The sequence below is a fragment of the Papaver somniferum genome, unplaced genomic scaffold (genome assembly GCF_003573695.1).
Source record: "Papaver somniferum cultivar HN1 unplaced genomic scaffold, ASM357369v1 unplaced-scaffold_22, whole genome shotgun sequence".
NCBI classification, from domain to species: Eukaryota; Viridiplantae; Streptophyta; class Magnoliopsida; order Ranunculales; family Papaveraceae; genus Papaver; species Papaver somniferum.
In genome coordinates, this window is record NW_020632152.1 from 736,764 (window position 1) to 757,010 (window position 20,247).

General features: G+C 36.8%; 3 protein-coding genes across 3 annotated transcripts; all 3 read left to right on the forward strand.

Annotated features, from left to right (window-relative positions):
* The first annotated feature begins 1,237 nt into the window (after positions 1–1,237).
* LOC113340511 (epsin-like) lies at positions 1,238–2,084 on the forward strand. The gene is made up of 2 exons (XM_026585648.1): positions 1,238–1,367; positions 1,664–2,084. Exons 1-2 carry the CDS (start codon positions 1,293–1,295, stop codon positions 1,994–1,996), a joined length of 408 nt encoding a protein of 135 aa, XP_026441433.1. The 5' UTR covers positions 1,238–1,292; the 3' UTR covers positions 1,997–2,084.
* Positions 2,085–3,488: 1,404 nt separating this feature from the next.
* LOC113340526 lies at positions 3,489–6,286 on the forward strand. The gene is made up of 6 exons (XM_026585660.1): positions 3,489–3,563; positions 3,664–4,005; positions 4,501–4,958; positions 5,000–5,040; positions 5,225–5,473; positions 5,655–6,286. Exons 1-6 carry the CDS (start codon positions 3,489–3,491, stop codon positions 6,284–6,286), a joined length of 1,797 nt encoding a protein of 598 aa, XP_026441445.1.
* Positions 6,287–15,323: 9,037 nt separating this feature from the next.
* LOC113340657 (uncharacterized PPE family protein PPE62-like) lies at positions 15,324–16,435 on the forward strand. The gene is made up of 2 exons (XM_026585777.1): positions 15,324–15,492; positions 15,817–16,435. The coding sequence occupies exons 1-2, from the start codon at positions 15,430–15,432 to the stop codon at positions 16,159–16,161; spliced, it is 408 nt and encodes a 135-aa protein (XP_026441562.1). The 5' UTR covers positions 15,324–15,429; the 3' UTR covers positions 16,162–16,435.
* Positions 16,436–20,247: the final 3,812 nt, after the last annotated feature.

A 20,247-nucleotide genomic window follows, 5' to 3' on the forward strand; every position in this document is an offset into this window, starting at 1 on the left:
AATGTGTCCACTCTTATTGATGTGTATAAATAGCCATAGAGAGAACTAGAGATAAATACACCAGAACTAGTAGGAGTTCTCTTCTTCTCTGCTTGAGCTTTGTATATTCCAACCTATACGGTGATATATAAAATTGCTATTCCTTCCCGAGGATTCAACCTCGTTAAATACTTGTTGTTCTTGTGTGTTTGATTGTGTTCTTGGCAATACCGAGGTACCGTTGTAGCAGTAAAACCTAACACTTCCGCAGGCTTTGGCGCAACAAGTCTCGTACCGATTCAGTCATCTATCTTCACTTTAGTAAGATACCTGTATCAAGTTGCTCATTTAGATAACCAGAAATGGGGAAGAGCATTATTTCATCTACTATTTATCTTCTTGTTCTGATAATGCATGTTGACGCGGTAAGTATACTTAATCTGCCTATTGTAGTCGTGTCACTCTTGCGCATAAGCATCTCCAAGAGAATGAAACCACCTTGGTAACTGGCGAGTACCATTCGATAAGGGCAATCCAACCGTTACCACCATATATATACAGGGAAACCAATTCAGCAGAATAACAGAGAGCCGACAAGGAAGCTTCTCGGTAATAATCTGAGATCGTGTATAATACCTAATATCTAAACTGAAATTGTAATAAATGACTTTATATGAGTAACTTATCTTCATGTAATCCTTATCTAATTTAACATACACTCATTAATGTTTCAAAAAAAGAAAAGAAAGATCATGAAAAAGTAGATATAAGATGCAACAAAATACAATTGTCCTAAATAATCTCCAAGTTGAAGAGTAGATAGTACCCATAATCATAGCCTGGTACCACTCCCATCGTAGCCAGGGGAGGAAATATTCATTTACAATGAGATAGGAACAAAATAAAATTGTTTAGTGTGTGGGCTGGCTTTTGCATGCATATGATGATAATTTACGTGTGATGTGATTTTTAGTATAGCACTTGCCATCATCACATAGTGTGGAAGATAACAAGTCACGTAAGTTGCTTTAGACCCACTCCTTAGAACGCATGAACGGTTGCAGGCCATTAAAGTAAGAATTTCGTGCTTTCAAACAATATTAGCATTATTATGAAGAGATATTATTTCCAATATCCAAAGGAAAATATCTTTTTTAGTTGATAATAAGAATTTTACGTCCTTATTCCATTTGAACCTAAAAGCTGGTTCTATAAATAGAGGTCGCACTGTTATGGATAAACACTACAAGTCTCATACATTCGAACATCTATCCAATCAATTCTCTTTGTCAGTATCACTTGGATAATCAGAAATGGCAAAGAGTATTTACTCTACAGTTCTTCTTCTTGTTACGATAATGATGATAGATTCAGTGGTTGTCGACGCAGTAAGTATACTCAATCTCCCCACAGTCGTCAATGTCATGTTAGAAAAATAATATGCAATATAAAATTTTTATGTGATCAACAAATTAAGATATACTAATACGGTAATACCTTCGACAAGATGTTATACAAAAAAAAAAAAAAAAGGCGAAACCAAACATTGGCTCGGTATTCGGCCAGAAATGCATTCCATCCATCTCAGTAGCCGTTTTTTATTTTCTTCGTGTTAACATATGAATGTTGACGTTCTCAGTAATCATTTATTTATTCTTACTAAAATGGTTACAAATTTCTACAGAGGCATCTGTTAGCTAACACTGGTGGCTTGCTCGGGGGTGCCAGCCCAGGTGGCTTATTCGGGGATAAGAACACTGGTGGCACAAATTTGCTCGGAGACAGCAACACAGGAGGTACAAATTTGCTTGGGGGTAGCAACACAGGTGGCACAAATCTGCTAGGAGGAAGCAACACTGGTGGCACAAATCTTCTCGGAAATAGCAACACAGGTGGTACAAATGTGCTCGGAAATGGCAACACAGGCGGCGTAAATGTGTTGGGGAACAGCAACACAGGTGGTGTCAATCTGCTCGGAAACGGAAACACAGGTGGCATAAACCTGCCCCATGTCTAAATATGCTCGGACGAGAGCGACGAGACGTAGGCGGGTGCATTAACTCTGTCGTTCTTATCGTACGTGATGCCTGAAGAAAGAGCAAAGGGAAAATAAAAAAGAAGAGGTCCCTATGAGAGCGTCTACCGATAACGTGTTTGTAATAATGTTATCCTAGGCAGCTTGCTCATGTTTGTTATATATTTCCATCCTTCAATTATTTCTCTTCATCTATGTCAATCGCAAATAAAGATATTGAGTACTAAATTGTCTATGTAGAGCATTTTGATTAACAATATTTTTAACACAAAATTGGTCAAAAAGACCAAAACACAAAATTTCTGGGTGAAATAGATTCTTAGCTTTTGATACTGTTTATATAGCCAAACATCAGAATTATACTGTTTATATAGCCAATTTGAATATTTGGCCCAGGAAAATTAAAATAAAAAAATATGTCTTACCTAAAATACCCCTAACCTTCTGAACTCTTCTTTTCAAAGAGAATTTATTTCTCTTTTCAAAACCTCCCCGTCCCGGCAGAGCTCGTTTATTCCTCACCTGCAGAATTCGATCAAAGTTTCAGAGCTCGTGTCTTTTTCAGATCTGGTTGATCAATCATGGTGATTAATGACTGTTGAATAGTTTGTTGAATCGAAGTTTCAATTGGAGTTTCAACTGTTGAATCGAAGCTTCATCTAATAGCGTCGAACGGTAAATTTCAATTGAAATAATTTTGATTTGGTTTTTGTCCAATTGAAGTTTCTCTGTCGATTTTGAAGTAATTTTTAATTGTTGATGATTTTTTATGAATTTGAAGATTAATCTTTGTTAATTTTTGATTTTAGTTGTTGATTTGGAATATCCAGGGTTTAGTTGATCATGTGACATTATTTGGGTTTGTCTCGAATCATGTTTTCTAGGGTTTAGTAATCTTATTTTCAATGCAATATACACAGATGCAAACCAATTTTGGGTTTAGGTTATTATTAGGATTTCTCCTTTACGTTACACAACCACAGAGATGTTATTGAAAGACCTAGAGATGTTATTGTGAGCAATTGGAATCAAAAATACCTTACACAACCATAGATTATGCATGCAGTTGTTGATGCTTATGTTACTTTCAATATTGGTGATGAACTCTGGATTGATTGATTGGTTCTTGTTTTTTTTGGGTATTTACTGATGATAACTTGGTTGAGTGTTAGAGGATTAAGGGAAATAGAACTTTGCTAGTAAGTACATAGTAACTTGCTGAAGGAGAAAGTATTATATGGAACTGTTTAGAGCAGTACTCATAGTCATAGAAGTACATAGTAATTTATGACAGCTTCTTTGGTGGTACATTGTGCCAAAATGGTACTTTGATGGTACACGGATGCAAACCATTTTTGGTTTTAGTTAATTTATAGGGCATTGTACACAGATGTTCGTTTATTCGTGATGAGCAAATCTGGATTCCAGGGAGGAGAACATCTGCGTTAGGAGATGTTGCTGTAGCCAGATTATAATGATTGTTGAGAGAGTGGAAGAGATGTTGGAGTATGGGTTGTATGAATGCAGTTGGTGGTCACATTGTATTCTTGTAACTGCTGCTTATTTGTTTACATATTATTTTTGTCTTTGTTTATTGTCAATTGAATACATACAGATTCATTTATATTTGTTTTATATATTCCCTGTAGATGGATCGTCATTTTCTCTGTGTGGTTATCCGGGATACCGATGCGTGTCCATACCAAGTTACTACGAAGTCAACTGTTGATGAGTTGAATGTGCATGTCTGTTCTTATTGGAATAGCATTTTACCAGACTCAATTCAGTTTGTATTTGACTATGAGGGGAGAAGCAATGTTGTTGACAGTGATGTGAATCTCTGTTCTTTCTTGTCATTGTGTATTGTTAACCAGTTTTCTTTCTTGGAGCTTCGTTTATTTGAACGTGTTCCTCTTCGTGCTCCTGATTTTGTTCGTGAACCTACTACGAGCGAGTTTAGTTTAGCACCAGACCCTAAAAGAGCTAAGTTGGTTAATCCTTGTCAACTTCCGAGCAACAGTGGAATGAACGAGTTTCGTTTAGCACCAGACCCTAGCAGCGCTCAGTTGGTTAATCCTTGTCATCTTCCGAGCAGCAGTAGAATGAGCGAGTTTCGTTTAGCACCAGATCCTAGCAGAGCTCAGTTGGTTAATCCTTGTCATCTTCCGAGCAACAGTAAAGTTACTCCTACACCTACAATGACGGAGTTGCTTTTAACTCAGTCACCTTTTCCTTCCTCTCAAGAGCTTGTTTCTTCTCAAGATATCCCCATGTTTCAAGAACGTACATACAATGGAAAGTTGGAAATTAAAAGATCTTGCAAGGCGGATGAATGGGAGTTTATTATAAAAGGTGTTGGTTAATATTTTTATGGAGGACGAGATGAAGCTCGTTTTGTTGTTGAGAAATATAACCATTTTTTTGGTCGCAGGGTGAGAGTCGTCAAGAGCAATCCATAACGATATACGGTCGAATGTTATTACAAGGAGAAATTGGAATGCGACTGGATGTTCCATGCAGCTCCCAAGACTTCCAATGTGAAGGGTCACTTATTCCTCAAGGCCTATAACGGGGAACATAAATGTTGTGTTGGTTATAGTGATGGAACAAAGGCTGATCCGGTTACGCGCGAACTTATCAAGAGTTTGATATTTGAGAAGATTGAACAGAATCCCAACAAGAAAGCCAGGGATATTGTTAGAGAACTCAAAAGTGATTATGGGTTGGAAGTGAGCTACGATCAGGCGCATGCCGGGAAAGAATTATGTTTCAAGGAATTGTATGGCGAGGACATTAAATCATACACTGACTTGAGATGGTGGTGTGAAGCCGTGAAGAAACACGATCTAGGTAGTAGGGTTGATTTAGTTGTTGAAGGTGGCGAGTTTAAGAGTTTGTTCTTAGCCTTCGATGCTTGCATCTCTGGTTTAGAATATTTTCGCCGGTACTGTTCTTGGATGCAACTTTCCTAACTGGAAAATTTAGGGGTTGTCTTATGGCGTCTACCGGGAAGAATGCGAATAATGGTACGTCTTCTTTTATTTTTGATGTCATAATTTTTTTTTATGTCAGATTATCACTGGATGAAACCGGTTTCATCCTTAACTGGTGAAGTCGGACTAGAGAATGAAACTAGTTTCATTCTGTATAATAGCAGTTTCAGTCAGTTTGATATGATTTTTTCTTTTTGTGTTTGTTTTGTTTCTGTAGGAATATTTCCTCTGGCATATGGTATCGTATCATCTGAAACTGTTGAGAATTGGCATTGGTTCTTGAAGAAACTAGAATCTATCTTGGGTCCTCGTGTACTAACTTTTATTTCGGATCGCCATGAGGGTTTGATCCAAGGGATTCGTGATGTTTTCCCAACTTTCTATCATGCTTGGTGTTACCAGCATTTGAAGAATAATGTCCGCAGTAAGACCAACAAGAAAAAGGGAGAGCATTGTGCTGCGATGGGTTTTGTTCAAAGAATGTTTCTATCCATCGACTCATGAAGGCTTTGATCAGGGTATGCAAAAGTTGAAGGATATGGGATGTGATGGTCTTCACAAACTCTTGAGTGATATTCCAGTGGAATGTTGGTCCAATGCACATTGTCTGGGCTGTTGTTACGGCGACATGTGTTAAAACATTGCAGAGTCCTTTAACTCTTGGATCAAGGAAGCAAAAGGTATGCCTATTGCAACACTTGTTAACTGGATCAGACTTAAAATTATCGAACAAATGAGTACAATGAAGAGGAAGGGGGCGACGTATAAAGGATTCATTTGTACCAGGCTAGAGAAAAAAGTGTTGGCTTCCATTCGTGCTGGTGTCCAGTGGAGAATAACCAAGTCTGGTGACATGGAGTGGGAAGTTGTTGATGGAAAGCACACGCATGCTGTTAATATTGCGAAGTTTCAGTGCAGCTGTAGGGTTTGGTTTACTGAGCAGTTCCCTTGTGATCACGCTATTGCGTGTATGCATTCAAATAACATCAATGTTTACGAGTATATTAATCCGTATTTCAACATTGCTAGCTTCCGTGCTTCGTATGATCGTCCTATCAAGACCATTCCTGATTATGACAAGCCTATTGATGTTGCTGCTGGAGATCTCGTGAACCCACCAACTGTCGCAGGAAAAAAACATGGTAGGCCGAAGAAGAAGCGGATTCCTAACACAGGTAGTGCAAGTTTCAAGAGACCAATTACGTGCGGTAACTGCCATACTCAGGCACATCATAACAAGACGACGTGTCCTCATCCTCCTGCGAAAAAGCAACGTTAAGTACCTGCTTAAGAACATCTCCAGCCTTCATTTCTTCTGTGCAGCTTTTTACCATGATATCTTTATTAGTTTATTCTTCTCTGCAGCCTCTTGTTGCACATTTAAGATTCATTTACCTTGAGTTATATTTTCGCAACTAGTATTTATCTTGGATTATTTCTTTTGTTCATAAAAATATATCTTATGGAATTATTTTTTCAAGTATTTCTCTTCATTTTTATAGTATATATCTTTTAGTCTTATGTTGATTGTTTAATTGTACATTCCCTTCAGTTTTTCACTGTAAAATTTGAATGTTTGCGAAGATTCAAATTTAATCGTACAGGATGTAACCAGTTTCATCCTGCCTATTCTGGAAAAAATGAGATTTTTGGCCAGGATGAAACTGGATTTCATCCATCACCTATGGACAGAAAAAACTATTTTTTGTCAACCACACCCATTTTCTCACCTTCCGCCACTGTCAAACCCACGCGTGTAAAAGTTCACACGCGCACCCAAAATCGGCGTATAAATTCTGCCGAAACCCAAAATTTTCAAAATTCAGTTTTCTTTTTATTTTAAATGACATATGTTACGCAGGAAACATAATGTGCATAACTTGTTATGCAGTAAAAATAACTATGCATAACTGCGTAGCTTATTATGCATAACTGGTTATGCAGTAAAATCAACTATGCATAACTGCGTAGCTTATTATGCATAACTTGTTATGCAGTAAAATCAAACATACTGAACTACGTAGCTTATTATGCATAACTGCTTATGCAGTAAAATCAAACATGCTGAACTGCGTAGCTTATTATGCATAACTGCTTATGCAGTAAAATCAAACATGCTGAACTGCATAGCTTATTTGCATAACTTGTTATGCAGAAAAAGCAACTATGCATAACTGCGTAACTTATTATGCAGAAAAAACAACTATGCATAACTGCGTAACTTATTATGCATAACTACGTAACTTATTATGCATAACTATGCTGAACTGCATAACTTGTTCTGCAGTAAAAACAACTATGCTGAACTGCATAACTTGTTATGCAGTAAAAGCAAACATGCCGAACTGCGTAGCTTAGTATGCATAACTGGTTATGCAGTAAAAACAACTATGTGCATAACTAGTTATGCAGGTACATAACTTGCATGATGCATAATGAAGCTGCAAGGTGGGACTTTGCAGCAATGAAGAAAGCAATGCTCAAGAAGCATATTTCAAGCTTAGAGGTACTTGTTTATGAACCTTAAGAATGAATGTATATTTCAAGCATATGAAAGCAAACATGCAGAACTGCATAACTTATTATGCATAACTTGTTTAACTGCATAAAATACGAACATTGTTTAACTGCATAACATCTTATGCAGATCCAAAAATAACTGCATGACCTGTTATGCATTGTTTAGAGTATCTGCATAACTTGTTATGCATGTAAGAAGTGTTATTGTTTTTGTTAAGCATTCCCTGCATCACTTATTGTTTTAATGCATAACATCTTATGCATATCCAACATTGAAAGCATGACAAGTTATGCATTGTTTAGGTTATCTGCATAAGTAGTTATGCATATAAAAGGGTTTTTACGCCTTCCCTGTGTCACTTATTGTTTTAATGCATAACATCTTATGAAGATCCAGCATTGACAGCATGACAAGTTATGCATTGTTTAGGTTATCTGCATAAGTAGTTATGCATATAAATTTTTTTTACCCCTTCCCTGCGTCACTTATTGTTTAACTTCACAACATCTTATGCAGATCCAACATTCACAGCATGACCTGTTATGCATTGTTTAGGTTATCTGCATAAGTAGTTATGCATATAAAAGTTTTTTACGCCTTCAATGCGTCACTTATTGTTTAACTGCATAACATCTTATGCAGATCCAAACTTAACTGAATGACCTGTTACGCATTGTTTAGGTTATCTGCATAAGTAGTTATGCTACTGCTTCCTGCAACAATTTGGCACAAAACCAGTTAAATCATATTTTTAAATATGGATGAAACTCAATTATATCCTATCTTCAAAGCTAGATGAAAACCAGTTTCTGCAGGAATCAGATGAAACCCAGTTACATCCTATATATTTTGAAACCCTGATTCTTCAAATTGATTTAAAACCCTGATTCTTCACTGAACTGATAGATTGATTGAAACCCTAGAAACCTCTGATGTTGTAGAGTAGTGTTGATGGTGTTTGAAAACGGTTAATGAAAACCAATTTCACGAAAGTGTTGACGGTGAATGAAACCCAATTTCACGAAGGTGTTGAAGGTTGATGAAACTAGCAGACGGTAGAGAAAACTGATTTTCGGATGGTTTCTGATGAATCTGCTACTGTTGATGGTTAGGAGACGTTGGAGGAAATCGATTTCTGATGGTTTTTGGTGTAGGGAAACAGTGGACGAATTTATTCCTCTTCTAATTTGTGAGAAGATGAAGAAGAAGGATGTTGGCGGTTTTCATCTGAAGAGAGAAGGAGAACGTGGTTTTGTTGAGGAGACGGAGAACGTGCAGTTACAAAAGGATAATTGGGTCAGTTTCAATTAAAAAGTTGAAGTGTCCATTTGACCCAGACGAAACTTCTACCAGTCCATATGGCCCAGAAAACTTGTGTTTTTAGCTATATAACCCATTTCCTGTATTTTTAACATATCTCAAAAAGCTTCCCCAAAAATGTCCCTCATGTACTAATTTTTCACGAGTCTAACGATTTAATGTGAGATATGTCATTCTCTAAAAAGGGTTAATCCTTTCGTTTTTCTGGACACAATATTTAGAGTGTCAACATGGGCGGTTTGTCCTTTCGAGAAATTTTCTCTTGGCATGGAAAAACCAAGTATATGTACAGTGGAAAATTTTATTTATTTATTTAAATGTAGCATAATTTAAAGCAAAAGTACAACGGTAGCCAGACCGCCAAAAAATCTCCATAACCTAAAATAGTGGTAAGCCATTCAAAATGCACTACCAACTGTTGATAATCTAAATAGGGGAAATTGTGACATTTTAGAAACTCCGCTGCCTTTGTCACCAAGAGGAAAAAAATTTTAATCACTTATTGAACCTGGTTTCTATATGATGAAACGGATATACAATCTGAAAAGCTAACTCAACAACTGGTATCTTGGGATACAACGCATGGTATATAAAGAAAAATACTCTTCGGTCACTGATGTTATTTGCTATATTTACGATGGTCCATTTGTGAAATAGCAGAGTAATGGCGAAAAAGAGAGCAAGAGATAAGCAGATGATTATAACTAAAATCAAGAGCTTATTATTCATTTGGGGTTCTAATCAAAACTGGTTTAAACTTGTTAGCTTTCATGAGTTGGTGACTCACCGGAAAACGATTCGGAATTTAATGGTGAGGTACTTAAGATGTTATTGTGGGTCGGGGTTTCGGCTTAGTATTTGTGGATCCGGGGTCTGGGTTTTCCGATTTGAGGGTTATTTTCATTTTCTTCATTACGTTTTAACCTATTTCCCTCAAGAGAATAAAAAAAATTGGGGATCTTAATAAAGTGCCACACTTCCAATATGCAGTTTTTGAAAATGCCACCGTTTTTTCCAGAGTTTATTAAATGCCATACTCTTGACTTTTTTCATCCCGTTTTTTTGAGATAACGGTTAACGGCTGTTAGTCTCTGTTAGTGCATACGTGACATTAAATAATCCGTAAAAAATTACATAGAAGCCCCTGAATCAGTTTACAAGGATTGAGTTAATCAGTTCACTGGGATTGAGTTAACCGGCTATAGAGTAGTGAGTTAACTAGCGACTCGGTGCACGTGAGAAAAATGTGCAAGATTTGCTAACGGTCGGAATAAACGTGCAAGAGAAAAAATCGACGATCCATAATTTACCTGGATTTATAACAGTCTTATTCATCATCTTGAAGCTCTATATATACTAATGAAGATCCCAAACTCTTCATTAGTCAATTTCTTCAGAAGTTCAACACATAAAAATGAGCCAAAAGGTTATAAACTCTCCAGGTAGTGACAGTTGCAGTAGTAGTAGCAAGAGCAGCAGCTGCAGCAAATTTAGACAGCAAACTACCCCAGATCTATGTCCAACATGTGAACAAGGAAGTCATGAGTCTAAGGTTTGTCCCTGGATGTACTCTAGATGCAAACATATACCTTGCAATGGTATAAGACAACTACTAAGATCCAGCACAAGAGAAACAGATGGAGAAATCTTCTTGAAGTGTTCAAATCCTACTTGCACCTACTTTGAATGGTTTGATTCTGCCAATCATCCACTCAAATCCAAGAATATCAAGTTACCCAAAGAGAATTGTTGTTGTGCTTGTGGAGAAGAGACCCACTGTTACAAAGAATGCCCACTGCATAAGCAAGAATGCTACAAAGAGCAATGCAAGTCAATAATGCAGCTGAGAATATGCAAAAATGAACACAATAGAAACATTGCTTACCTGATCTGCACAGATTGTGAAGCATTTAGATGGGTTTCAGACCACCTTTTCATTGCTGCCAAAAATAGGGTTATCCATTCAAGTTTCAATCTCAATGCCATATGTAAGGAACTTCAAAAGACTATTAACATGTAATTAGTTCTTAACTAATATCATATCATTTCCATTCATAAAGTAAGATTATCCATCAAAATAAAACTGAATTCTGGTACATAAAAAAAACAGATCTAACACAATGATATCAGTGTCTAAAGCAAAAAAAAAAAAAGATCTAACACAACAAGAAGCACACACACACTTCTACTTCTTCTTAGCCTTGCTTTGCTTTCCCTTTGTGACAGGAATATGTTGACTAACAGATCCAATACCAGTAAAGTTCTGACTGAAATTCAGAACATCTTGTGTAGATCCATGGGTGTTAGGTTCTCCTGGTGCTCTTCCAAAGTTTTTAGGTCATGTTGACTCACCAACAAATGAAGATGTACCTCTGGATTTGTTCACCTTTGCTTTACCCCTTGCACTGCTACTTTCAGGATGATCTCTACTAGTGAAGGTGCAGTTTGCAGCATCATACTCGGTGCTTGGCATGAATCCAGTTGGGTTTTTACCAACATCACCACCAGCACAGGTTCTCTTATTATGACCAGCAGTAGATCCACACTTTCCACATTTCCTTTTCTTCACCACAGTTTCAGGTTCATCATAGCTCCTCTTCCTCTTCTTTGCTAGTCTTCCAGTTTTTCTGAAAAACTACCTTATCTTCCCAGTTTTTCTGAAAAATATTCAATAATATATTTAATGTTGAAAAAAGTACCTTATCTTCCCAGTTCCATTCACTTATGTCTTCTAGTGGATTTACAGCATCTGCATATATGGTCCTATAATATTCCACAGAGTAGTAAGGAGCACAATAACTGTTCAACCAATCAAACAAATGTGTCAGTTTACAGAAACAAAAGTAATAGCATATTACAAAATTTCTTACTCTTTCCAGTTTGGCCTGAGCAGTTTCAATGCACATACAGCATGTTGACAAGGGAATCCCCTTAGCTGCCATTGCAAACAAGTGCATTGTTTGTCTACAATGTTCACTGTGAAAATTTTCTTGGTAGACACATTAGTTACCAAATAAACCTGTCCAACCACACTTCCTTCTGTATAAAACTTCCCAACCAAGTCAAGCATCTTATTTATCAACTTAACAGCAGCAGGGACCAAATCATTTTGATTCCACTTAGCAGATTCTTCCCTTATCTTAAATAACAGACCCATTACTAACTGACCATACATCATGCCTAGTTGGATTATTGGTTTATCTCTCATAGACCACTTAGCATCAGCCTTATCCCCTGCATCAGTCTTATCCCCTGCATCCGTGTTATCCCCTGTAGCAGTATTGTTTACTTCATCAACCCAGTAATCATGATTAAAGTTATCAACTGGTGTACTGCTAGAACCAACAACAGTGGCTTGACTTAGGCAAGAAAAACCCTGATATTCCACTTCATTTAACAGATCCATGAACAACAACTTCCTAGATGCTCCTCCATTTGAGTTTTCATTCTTTGATTGAGCATGCAACCTTGGTGATATCCTTGTAGGTGATATCTTTACTGACTTTTCCTTTGAAACTGGCTTCTTAGCAATCCTCTTAGGTGCCTTCTTAGGAGTCTCATCAATTGTTATTACTGGTTGTTCCATTGCAGCCTTAATGAAGTCATTATCATTCCTAAATTCTGAATTCATTACACTCATTTGTAAACATATGAAGCCTTTATCATCAGGTACAACATGCTCCCAAAACTTAAACAAGTCTTCATTTGTAACCAAATACTCAGGCAGACATGGGTCTATGGTCCAATATAAATTTGGAATTTCTGTTTCATCAAGATGCAACTTAACACGCAACATCTGCTCAAATTCCTTAAGGTCAATTCTATATCTATCCATGTGAGAGAATAACAAATTAAGTTTACTATTCATAACAAACACACTGATATCTCTATATGGATAATATGTATGATCACTGTAAATGAACAAACAAAATAAAATTCATCAAATTCCACACTTCACACAGAAAACCCCTAAAATAAAATTCATCAAACACACGAAATTAGGGTTTTAAAAATTCCACACTTCACACAGAAAACTCCTAAAATAAAATTCATCAACCACACGAAATTAGGGTTTGAAATCGTACCATATCTGCTGCTTGTCCTTCCCGTTATTCTTCTTCATCTTCAGCTCCCCAACCCTTTACTCAGACACTAAACCTAAGCAAAATCCCGCTGAAAACTAACCCAAACCCTAACTTCTTCCACTAGAGAACAGAGCGGACATAGAGCAAGAGAAAAAAAGTACAAGAAAGAGAAACAGAAACCTAAGAGAAGACCCTTAATTCAACTCAGAAAAACGAAATTAGGGTTTGCAATCATACCATATCTGCTGCTTGTCCTTCCCCTTCTTTTTCTGAATCTCAATCTTTACTAAAACCCTTTACTCAGACACTAAACCTAAGCAAAATCCCGCTGAAAACTGACCCAAACCCTAATTTCTTCCACTAGAGAACACAGCGGACAGAGAGAACGAGCAAACCCTAGAAGAAAAATGAAACGATACAAAGTTACAAACTGTTTTCAATCCCACGAAGGATAAAATAGTCATTTAGCCTGTGCTACGTGTAATAATCTCGTGCACGACATCTTGAACCATCCACATAAGACACGTGTAAGTAATCTGGACAAAGTCAAAAAAGTTTGACCAATCATGTGGGTCCAAGACGTTAGTGCTAACGGTTGTGGCATTAAATAAACTCTGAAAAAACGGTGGCAGTTTCTTGAATCGGGATTTGCAAGTGTGGCAGTTTGTTAAAATTCCCAAAAAAATTCTCCTTAAGAAATACATTAACTCGTTAATGTGAAGAAGAAACAAACGGTTTCGCAGTGATGAGAGGCCCCGGTTGCGCCCTGGAGTCCAGGTCTCTTGGACCTAGGGTCACACAAAATAAACGTATTTTGTCTTGGAATGGAGCAGCAATTGAATGCTTGAACCTAACACGACAGTTGCATGTTATTAAAGAAGACTTTCTTTTTGATATTTTTGTAGTTATATACAAGATTTTTTGGAGCATGATATCCAAAGGACATATTTCAATGGTAGTAGTAACTATCCTTCCCACTTGAACCTTATCTGTCAGAATATATCCTAGCTAAACGATAACTATACGATCCTTGTAACTTAGGGAATAAAGAGACAGAGAAAGAAATGGAAAGAAAATTAAGTTTGCTTAGTCCAATATATACAAATGCAGTGACTAATTACATGCCATATTTATGCAACTTTATTAACGATTTTTAAAAGTTCAAATACGTATAAACCATTTCCATATACTCAATGTACGTATTCAATGTAGCCATAGCAATAGTTGTCGGCACACAAGCAAACAAAACCTTATGGGTCGACATACTTTGTGCAGCAGGTCACACTACGTACAGAAAAGGGAAGAGGCACCAGGTCTTTGCAATTTTCATGGTACTGGAAACAGTAAAGATGAAAATGTCCACATCGGAAAATGGCATCAAGTTTAAAGCTGAAAACAATTAATGAATACAGGAGACAAGACTTCTTGTCAGTTTCATATATAGATTTTTATCGCAGAAATTCAGAACCTAAGTTTTGGTCGACAATTCATATATTTACCCACTCTAAAGAATATGTCAAAGTGAAGAAAGTCATTTTTGCTAAAAAGGTGAAGACTGCAGTTCGATCACATGTTTCTTCATTGTGCTTACGTACACGATGTGTGGTTTAATTTTTACTTTGTTGTATATAGGCTTGGAAAAAGCAAGGGATCGATCGTTCCAAGTTTCATCCTAGAAGGTTCCCCACTGCAACATATATGCAACTGTTCCGCAGTTATGTAAAGAAAGAAATACTGAAATAGTAGGGTTTTTAGTTCACGACATAGGTCACAGAAGAACTTTTCTCCTATGTTGTAGTGAAGATAAGGCATTTTATCTGTATTGATGTATAAGATAAGCCTTTGATTGGGAAACAGTTTTTCTTACATAGTGAGATAAAAACTGATTCATGGATTTGTATCTCAAAAAATGGAATGCATGGTTGCTTTAACATATATAGGAGCAATTGAGCTTAGAAATTAGCATAAAACGTGAAAGAATTAAGTCTTTCTCATGGCCGCGTAATTTGATTCAGGTACCGAAATTTATTTCTCTCCTTTGAACTAAATTCAGTAGAAAATATTCATGTACAAGGAGATGGGAACAAAATATATTTGTCCAGTCCATATAAGTGTGAGTTGACTCTTGCATGTGTTGATAATTTAATTCATGTGTGATGTGATTTTCAGTATGGTATGAGTATTGTCTTCACAATCAGATAGAGTGGAAGGAAACAAGTCACGTACATAGATTTAGACCCACTCGTTAGAATTGCATGAACCTAAATGGAAACAGTTGAATGTTACTATTAAAGAACAGATACAGGCAGATATTTCAAATATCTTGAATAGTCTCTCCTTATTCCAATTGAACCTAGCTAAAAGGAAGTTCTATAAATAGACTACCATTGCATGTTATGGATACAATACAAGCACTCTCATACATTCATTTCATCATCTATCCAACTAAGTTATCTTCTCTTTAATTGATAGTCGCTCCGCCTCGGATAATCAGAAATGGCTAAGAGTATTTGTTTTCTTGTTATGATAATGATGATAGCATCAATGGTTGTTGACGCTGTAAGTATACTTAATCTCCCTATAATAGTACAAAATATTTGAGATGTTATAATCGTTCAAACAAGAAGACCTTTCTCCATATTAAACACATATTGATAGAACATATATAGCGCCTGAAAAAGAAAAGGAAGTAGGAAACTTTTTTGAGAAGTCGTACGAAAAGTAACAGACACTAATTATCGCCCTACTATAATTCAACTAAAAGTGTTTTACGTCTACCCGTGGCCACTTTTTCATTTTATTTTTTTAGTTCTGATATATGAAAATTGGCAAAAAAAAACTGTATATCCATATTCTTACTGAAATGCTTATCAATTTATACAGAGGCATTTGTTAGCTAACACTGGTGGCCTTGGGGATACCACTGGTGGCTTGCTTGGAAATACCAACCCAGGTGGCTTCTTCGGGAACAGCAACACCGGTGGCACTAATTTGTTCGGAGACAGCAACACAGGTGGTGTAAACGTACTTGGAGGAAGCAATACAAAGGGGGTGAATGTGCTGGGGAACAGCAACACTGGAGGCTTAAATCTGCTCGGAAATAGCAACACGGGTGGCGTAGCTGCACTCGGTAACAGCAACACAGGTGGTCTAAGTGGACTTGTGAACAGTAACACCGGTGGCCTAAATTTGCCTGCAGTAGGTGGCATAACTGTGCCCCATGTGTAAATGTTCTCGGACGCAAAAGCGTGCGCATAGGTAGGGGAATTAACACTCTTTCCGTTACTGTGGAGTCGTAAGGAAGAACTAGAAAAAACTAAGAAAAAAATGGTTCCTAAGAGAGAACAATTCCTTATGAACAACCTCTATAATTAAGCTATTTCTAGTTTTTTGTCTATATATAAATGTCATTTGCGAATAAATTATCATGTTAGAAAACATGATTTGTAGTATTAACGGTCGAGAAAATGTTTGTTTCAATAAAGGATTGTTTTTCAATATAGCATGAAAAGATTTGCTTTAGATTTCATTTTTACTTATGTGGTGTTTTTCAATTTCTAGTTTACTGTATCTCTTAAAGTTCCAATTTGTTTATATCTTTCAATAAAAATTTGAAAAAGAGCGCCAGAAGAAACATATCTTTTGGATTATAAATCGGATTTATAATACTCCCTCCGTTTTTAAAAATAAGCTCAAATGAAATTGATACATCTCTCTTTTTTCAAAACGGAGGTAATATATAAAAAGTTTTCACTCGGCAAATATAATATATAGATAGTGTGTGGGAGACCTATATATAAGGAAAAATAAGCGTCCATGAATATGATTGTGTGGAGCTAGGTAGGCATAGCTGCAAGTAGAGATGTAAAACGTGCCGGTCCTGTACAGTTCGGCACACGAAGCCGCGTGCTTCACATGCCATGTGTCGTGTTTTATTGTGCCAACGATTTAAACGTGTTGTGTCGTGTTGTGCTTTACTAGTTAAAAGCTATGCACAACACAACCCACGGGCACAATACACGAATAAACGTGTTGTGCCGTGCTGGCACACGTGCTATAAACAATTTGAAATCATTTAATGTATACATTAAGTCGGACATTATCACGAGAATTTAAATAGACAACTTATCATTTGAAATTATTTCAAGTAAAATTTACAAGTTTATTCAATAAAAAGAAATAACCCATCAAATATAAAATTGGATCATTGCCATGTAAATTAATGTTCTAGTCAAATATGGGTAACGTCATTATAACAAGGGCACAACGATATTGAAATATATTTTCCAAATATTTAGCTATTATATGTGTTGTAATAAAAATAAACCAGCATAAAATGTCAAAAACTAGCAAAAATAGTGATTCTTTTGTGAAATATACCCAAAATGTGATGTATTATGCCTTATTATATGATGTACTTGTACATTCTGTGACGTGCTTTCTTAACGTGCTGGGCTGGGATGGGCTGGACCACGTGCTTGTCCGTGCCGCGTGCTGTGTTAACTGTGCCGATTAGATTAACCCAGCACAACCCACGAAACTAACGTGATGGGCCGTGCTGGACTAAATCACATGCTGGATCGGGCTGGGCCCAAATTTTAACGTGATATGCTGGCTGTGCTTGTGCTGGCACAACCCAATTTACACCTCGAGGTGCAAGAAGCATGAAATTCCATGGCGTGAAATTAAAACGTAACGGGGATAATTTATTATTCCCTGAAACAAGTTAGTGACCTGACTGTACGACCGAGTTCATTAAAATATCAATTTAATCGTAAGTCGACTTTTTCTATTAAATAAAAATCTTCAGAGATTATGCCCTGCACGAACATGTGTGTGGATCCTTTTCTACCCAATGTTTTTCTTCTTTTTTTCATTTTTTCCCGCCTGTGAAAACTTATCATCACTCTTTTTCACTAATGTGTTTAATTTCGTTGAGGAAAAACTTGGGTTCTTGTGTGTTGTAACCCTCACCCTCCCACTCCAAAAGGAAAAGTAAAAGATAAAACACCGTCTAGGTCATCATTATTACCAATAGTAACGAAAAATGCCCAAAAATGTACTTTTAAGTCTTTAGCTGGAGTTTACGTTCCATACCTCGTCAATTAAAAATTTGCAACTCGATTTTGGTAACTTTTACCGCTTAATATTTTTATGATTTAAATTGAGTATTCAAGACTCAAGAGAAATCGCGGCTGAAACTAGAGTTAGATTAAGTACTGAAAAAAAGGTAGAAACATCGAGCCCCCACCCACAGATTCCTTGTTTCCTCGCTGCAGAGAATACTAAATCATTCACAACCAACAAGAAGAAAACAATTTCAATCTCAATCATGGTGGAGAGACAAATATATTATGAGTTGATGGAACAAAATATAATTGTACGTCCAAAATGTCCAATCCATATACTGTGTGAGAGTCTGTGAATATACTAGCTTGCATGTGAAGATAACCAATTATTTTTCTTGTGATGCAATTGTAGACTTTAGTATCCTTCTTCGGACAAGAAGTGAAGGGGGCAGGTCACGTACTATATTTCTTTAGACCGGACCCCAGCCTCAGCCGTACGTTAGAATGCAACAACCTAGGACAGTAGTTGCATGCACTTAAAGTAGTAGATATTTATTATTTTGTCGGGCTAGGGTATCTAGACTACCGTGACTAAATCCTAGGACAGGTTAAAACCATGGAGCTCCCGCTTCTTACCTGACATGGTGAATGTATTTATTTTAAGAGTGACCATTGGAAATAATAAAACTCATCTAGTTTGTGATCAGGTGAGCGTCAAACGACTAGGCCATCTCCTATGGTTAAGTAGTAGATATTTTGATATGAAATGTCAGTCAGCTGTCTGCCCTTATTGGAAAATTCAAATGAACCTAGCTCAAAACAAGTTCTATAAATAGAGCTTGCATTGTTATGGACAGAATACAAGTCTCGTACCAATTGCTCATAAACACTTGCGTAAAATAAGACCGACTCTAATATGTTTTAAGGGTATTTTTACAAAGGAATGTTTTAAGTGATGGACAAAAAAAATAGAAAGGATTTTAGTACGTATCTTGAAAATCATAAGCAAATCCCTTCAACAGGAAAAAATACTAGAAACTTGGTAAGGTTCTGAAGCTTAGGGCTAGGGCAAGCACTGTAGTAGCGGAAGTATTCCATAAAATATTCAAAAACTCCATGAAAGTCCATCCAGAAGGGAGTTTTAAATATTTCACCCGAAATGAATTATTGATCGGATTGTATTAACTTTATAGCCATACCAGAAAGGGAAAGCCGACTATAGATTCTGTTCCAAGCATAAGTATCCAATTGGTTTAGTACTACATGCCGGAAACAGAAACAAGAATGTATCCTTTTTTAACAAATTCAAGCAACATTTTAACGCCGAGCTAAGCAATGTTAGCTTGTAACCCAAGTGGGGGCTAAAAGATGGTTGGACAACAACTAGAGAGAGATTGAATTGAATTTTCCGGTTTCGGCTTTGCCAAGACCAAAAGAGCCATGTTGTGTGGTGGGGTGTGCTGCATTTGCAGCTACCCTAGTAGTGTGGCGTGTTGTAGGAAGGAGTTTAGATTTTCCTGGCGAAGGCCTTGGGATTACTCTAGTCAGTGAACAATCAATTCTGAGAGAGACCGCCCTGCTCCTGCTCATGGCTCAGAATTGGTGAACTCCCAGCGTGTTACGTGTATAAGAAAGTTGAAGCTGGAAACAGCTGAGACCAGGGTGTTATACATCTTCTTCTGAAGCTCACCCCACTATATAAATACTACAGTTGAACAACCAATCTTTTTACACCTTTTAGCAATATTTCACTAATTAAGATCGAAATTATCACTTTGCAACTTGTTTCAAAGGAAAAGGAGGAGGAGGATCACAACTCTTTCAGGTGTTGAATGGAATAAATTTTCCGTTGGCATGGAAACACCAGGTATATGTTGCATAAATTTAAACAAAAATTAGAACAGTAACCAGACCACTAAAATCTCCATAACCTAAAAAATTGGTAAGCCATTCAAAACGCAAAACCAACTGTTGATAATCTCAATAGGAGAGATTGTAACGTTTTAGATACTCAGCTGCCTTTGACACCATGAGGAAGAAAATGTTAATCACTTACTCTTTAACAGTAAGTTAATTTGCAAGGAAAATCTGAACCTACTTCCTAAAAGGCTACAAGATTAAACGGGTATGCAATTTGGAAAATTAACTCAACAACTGATAGTTTGGATTACAAGTAATGGTAGATAAAGAAAAAAAAAATTGGTCACTGGTGTTATTTGCTATATATGGTGTCCATTTGGGATGA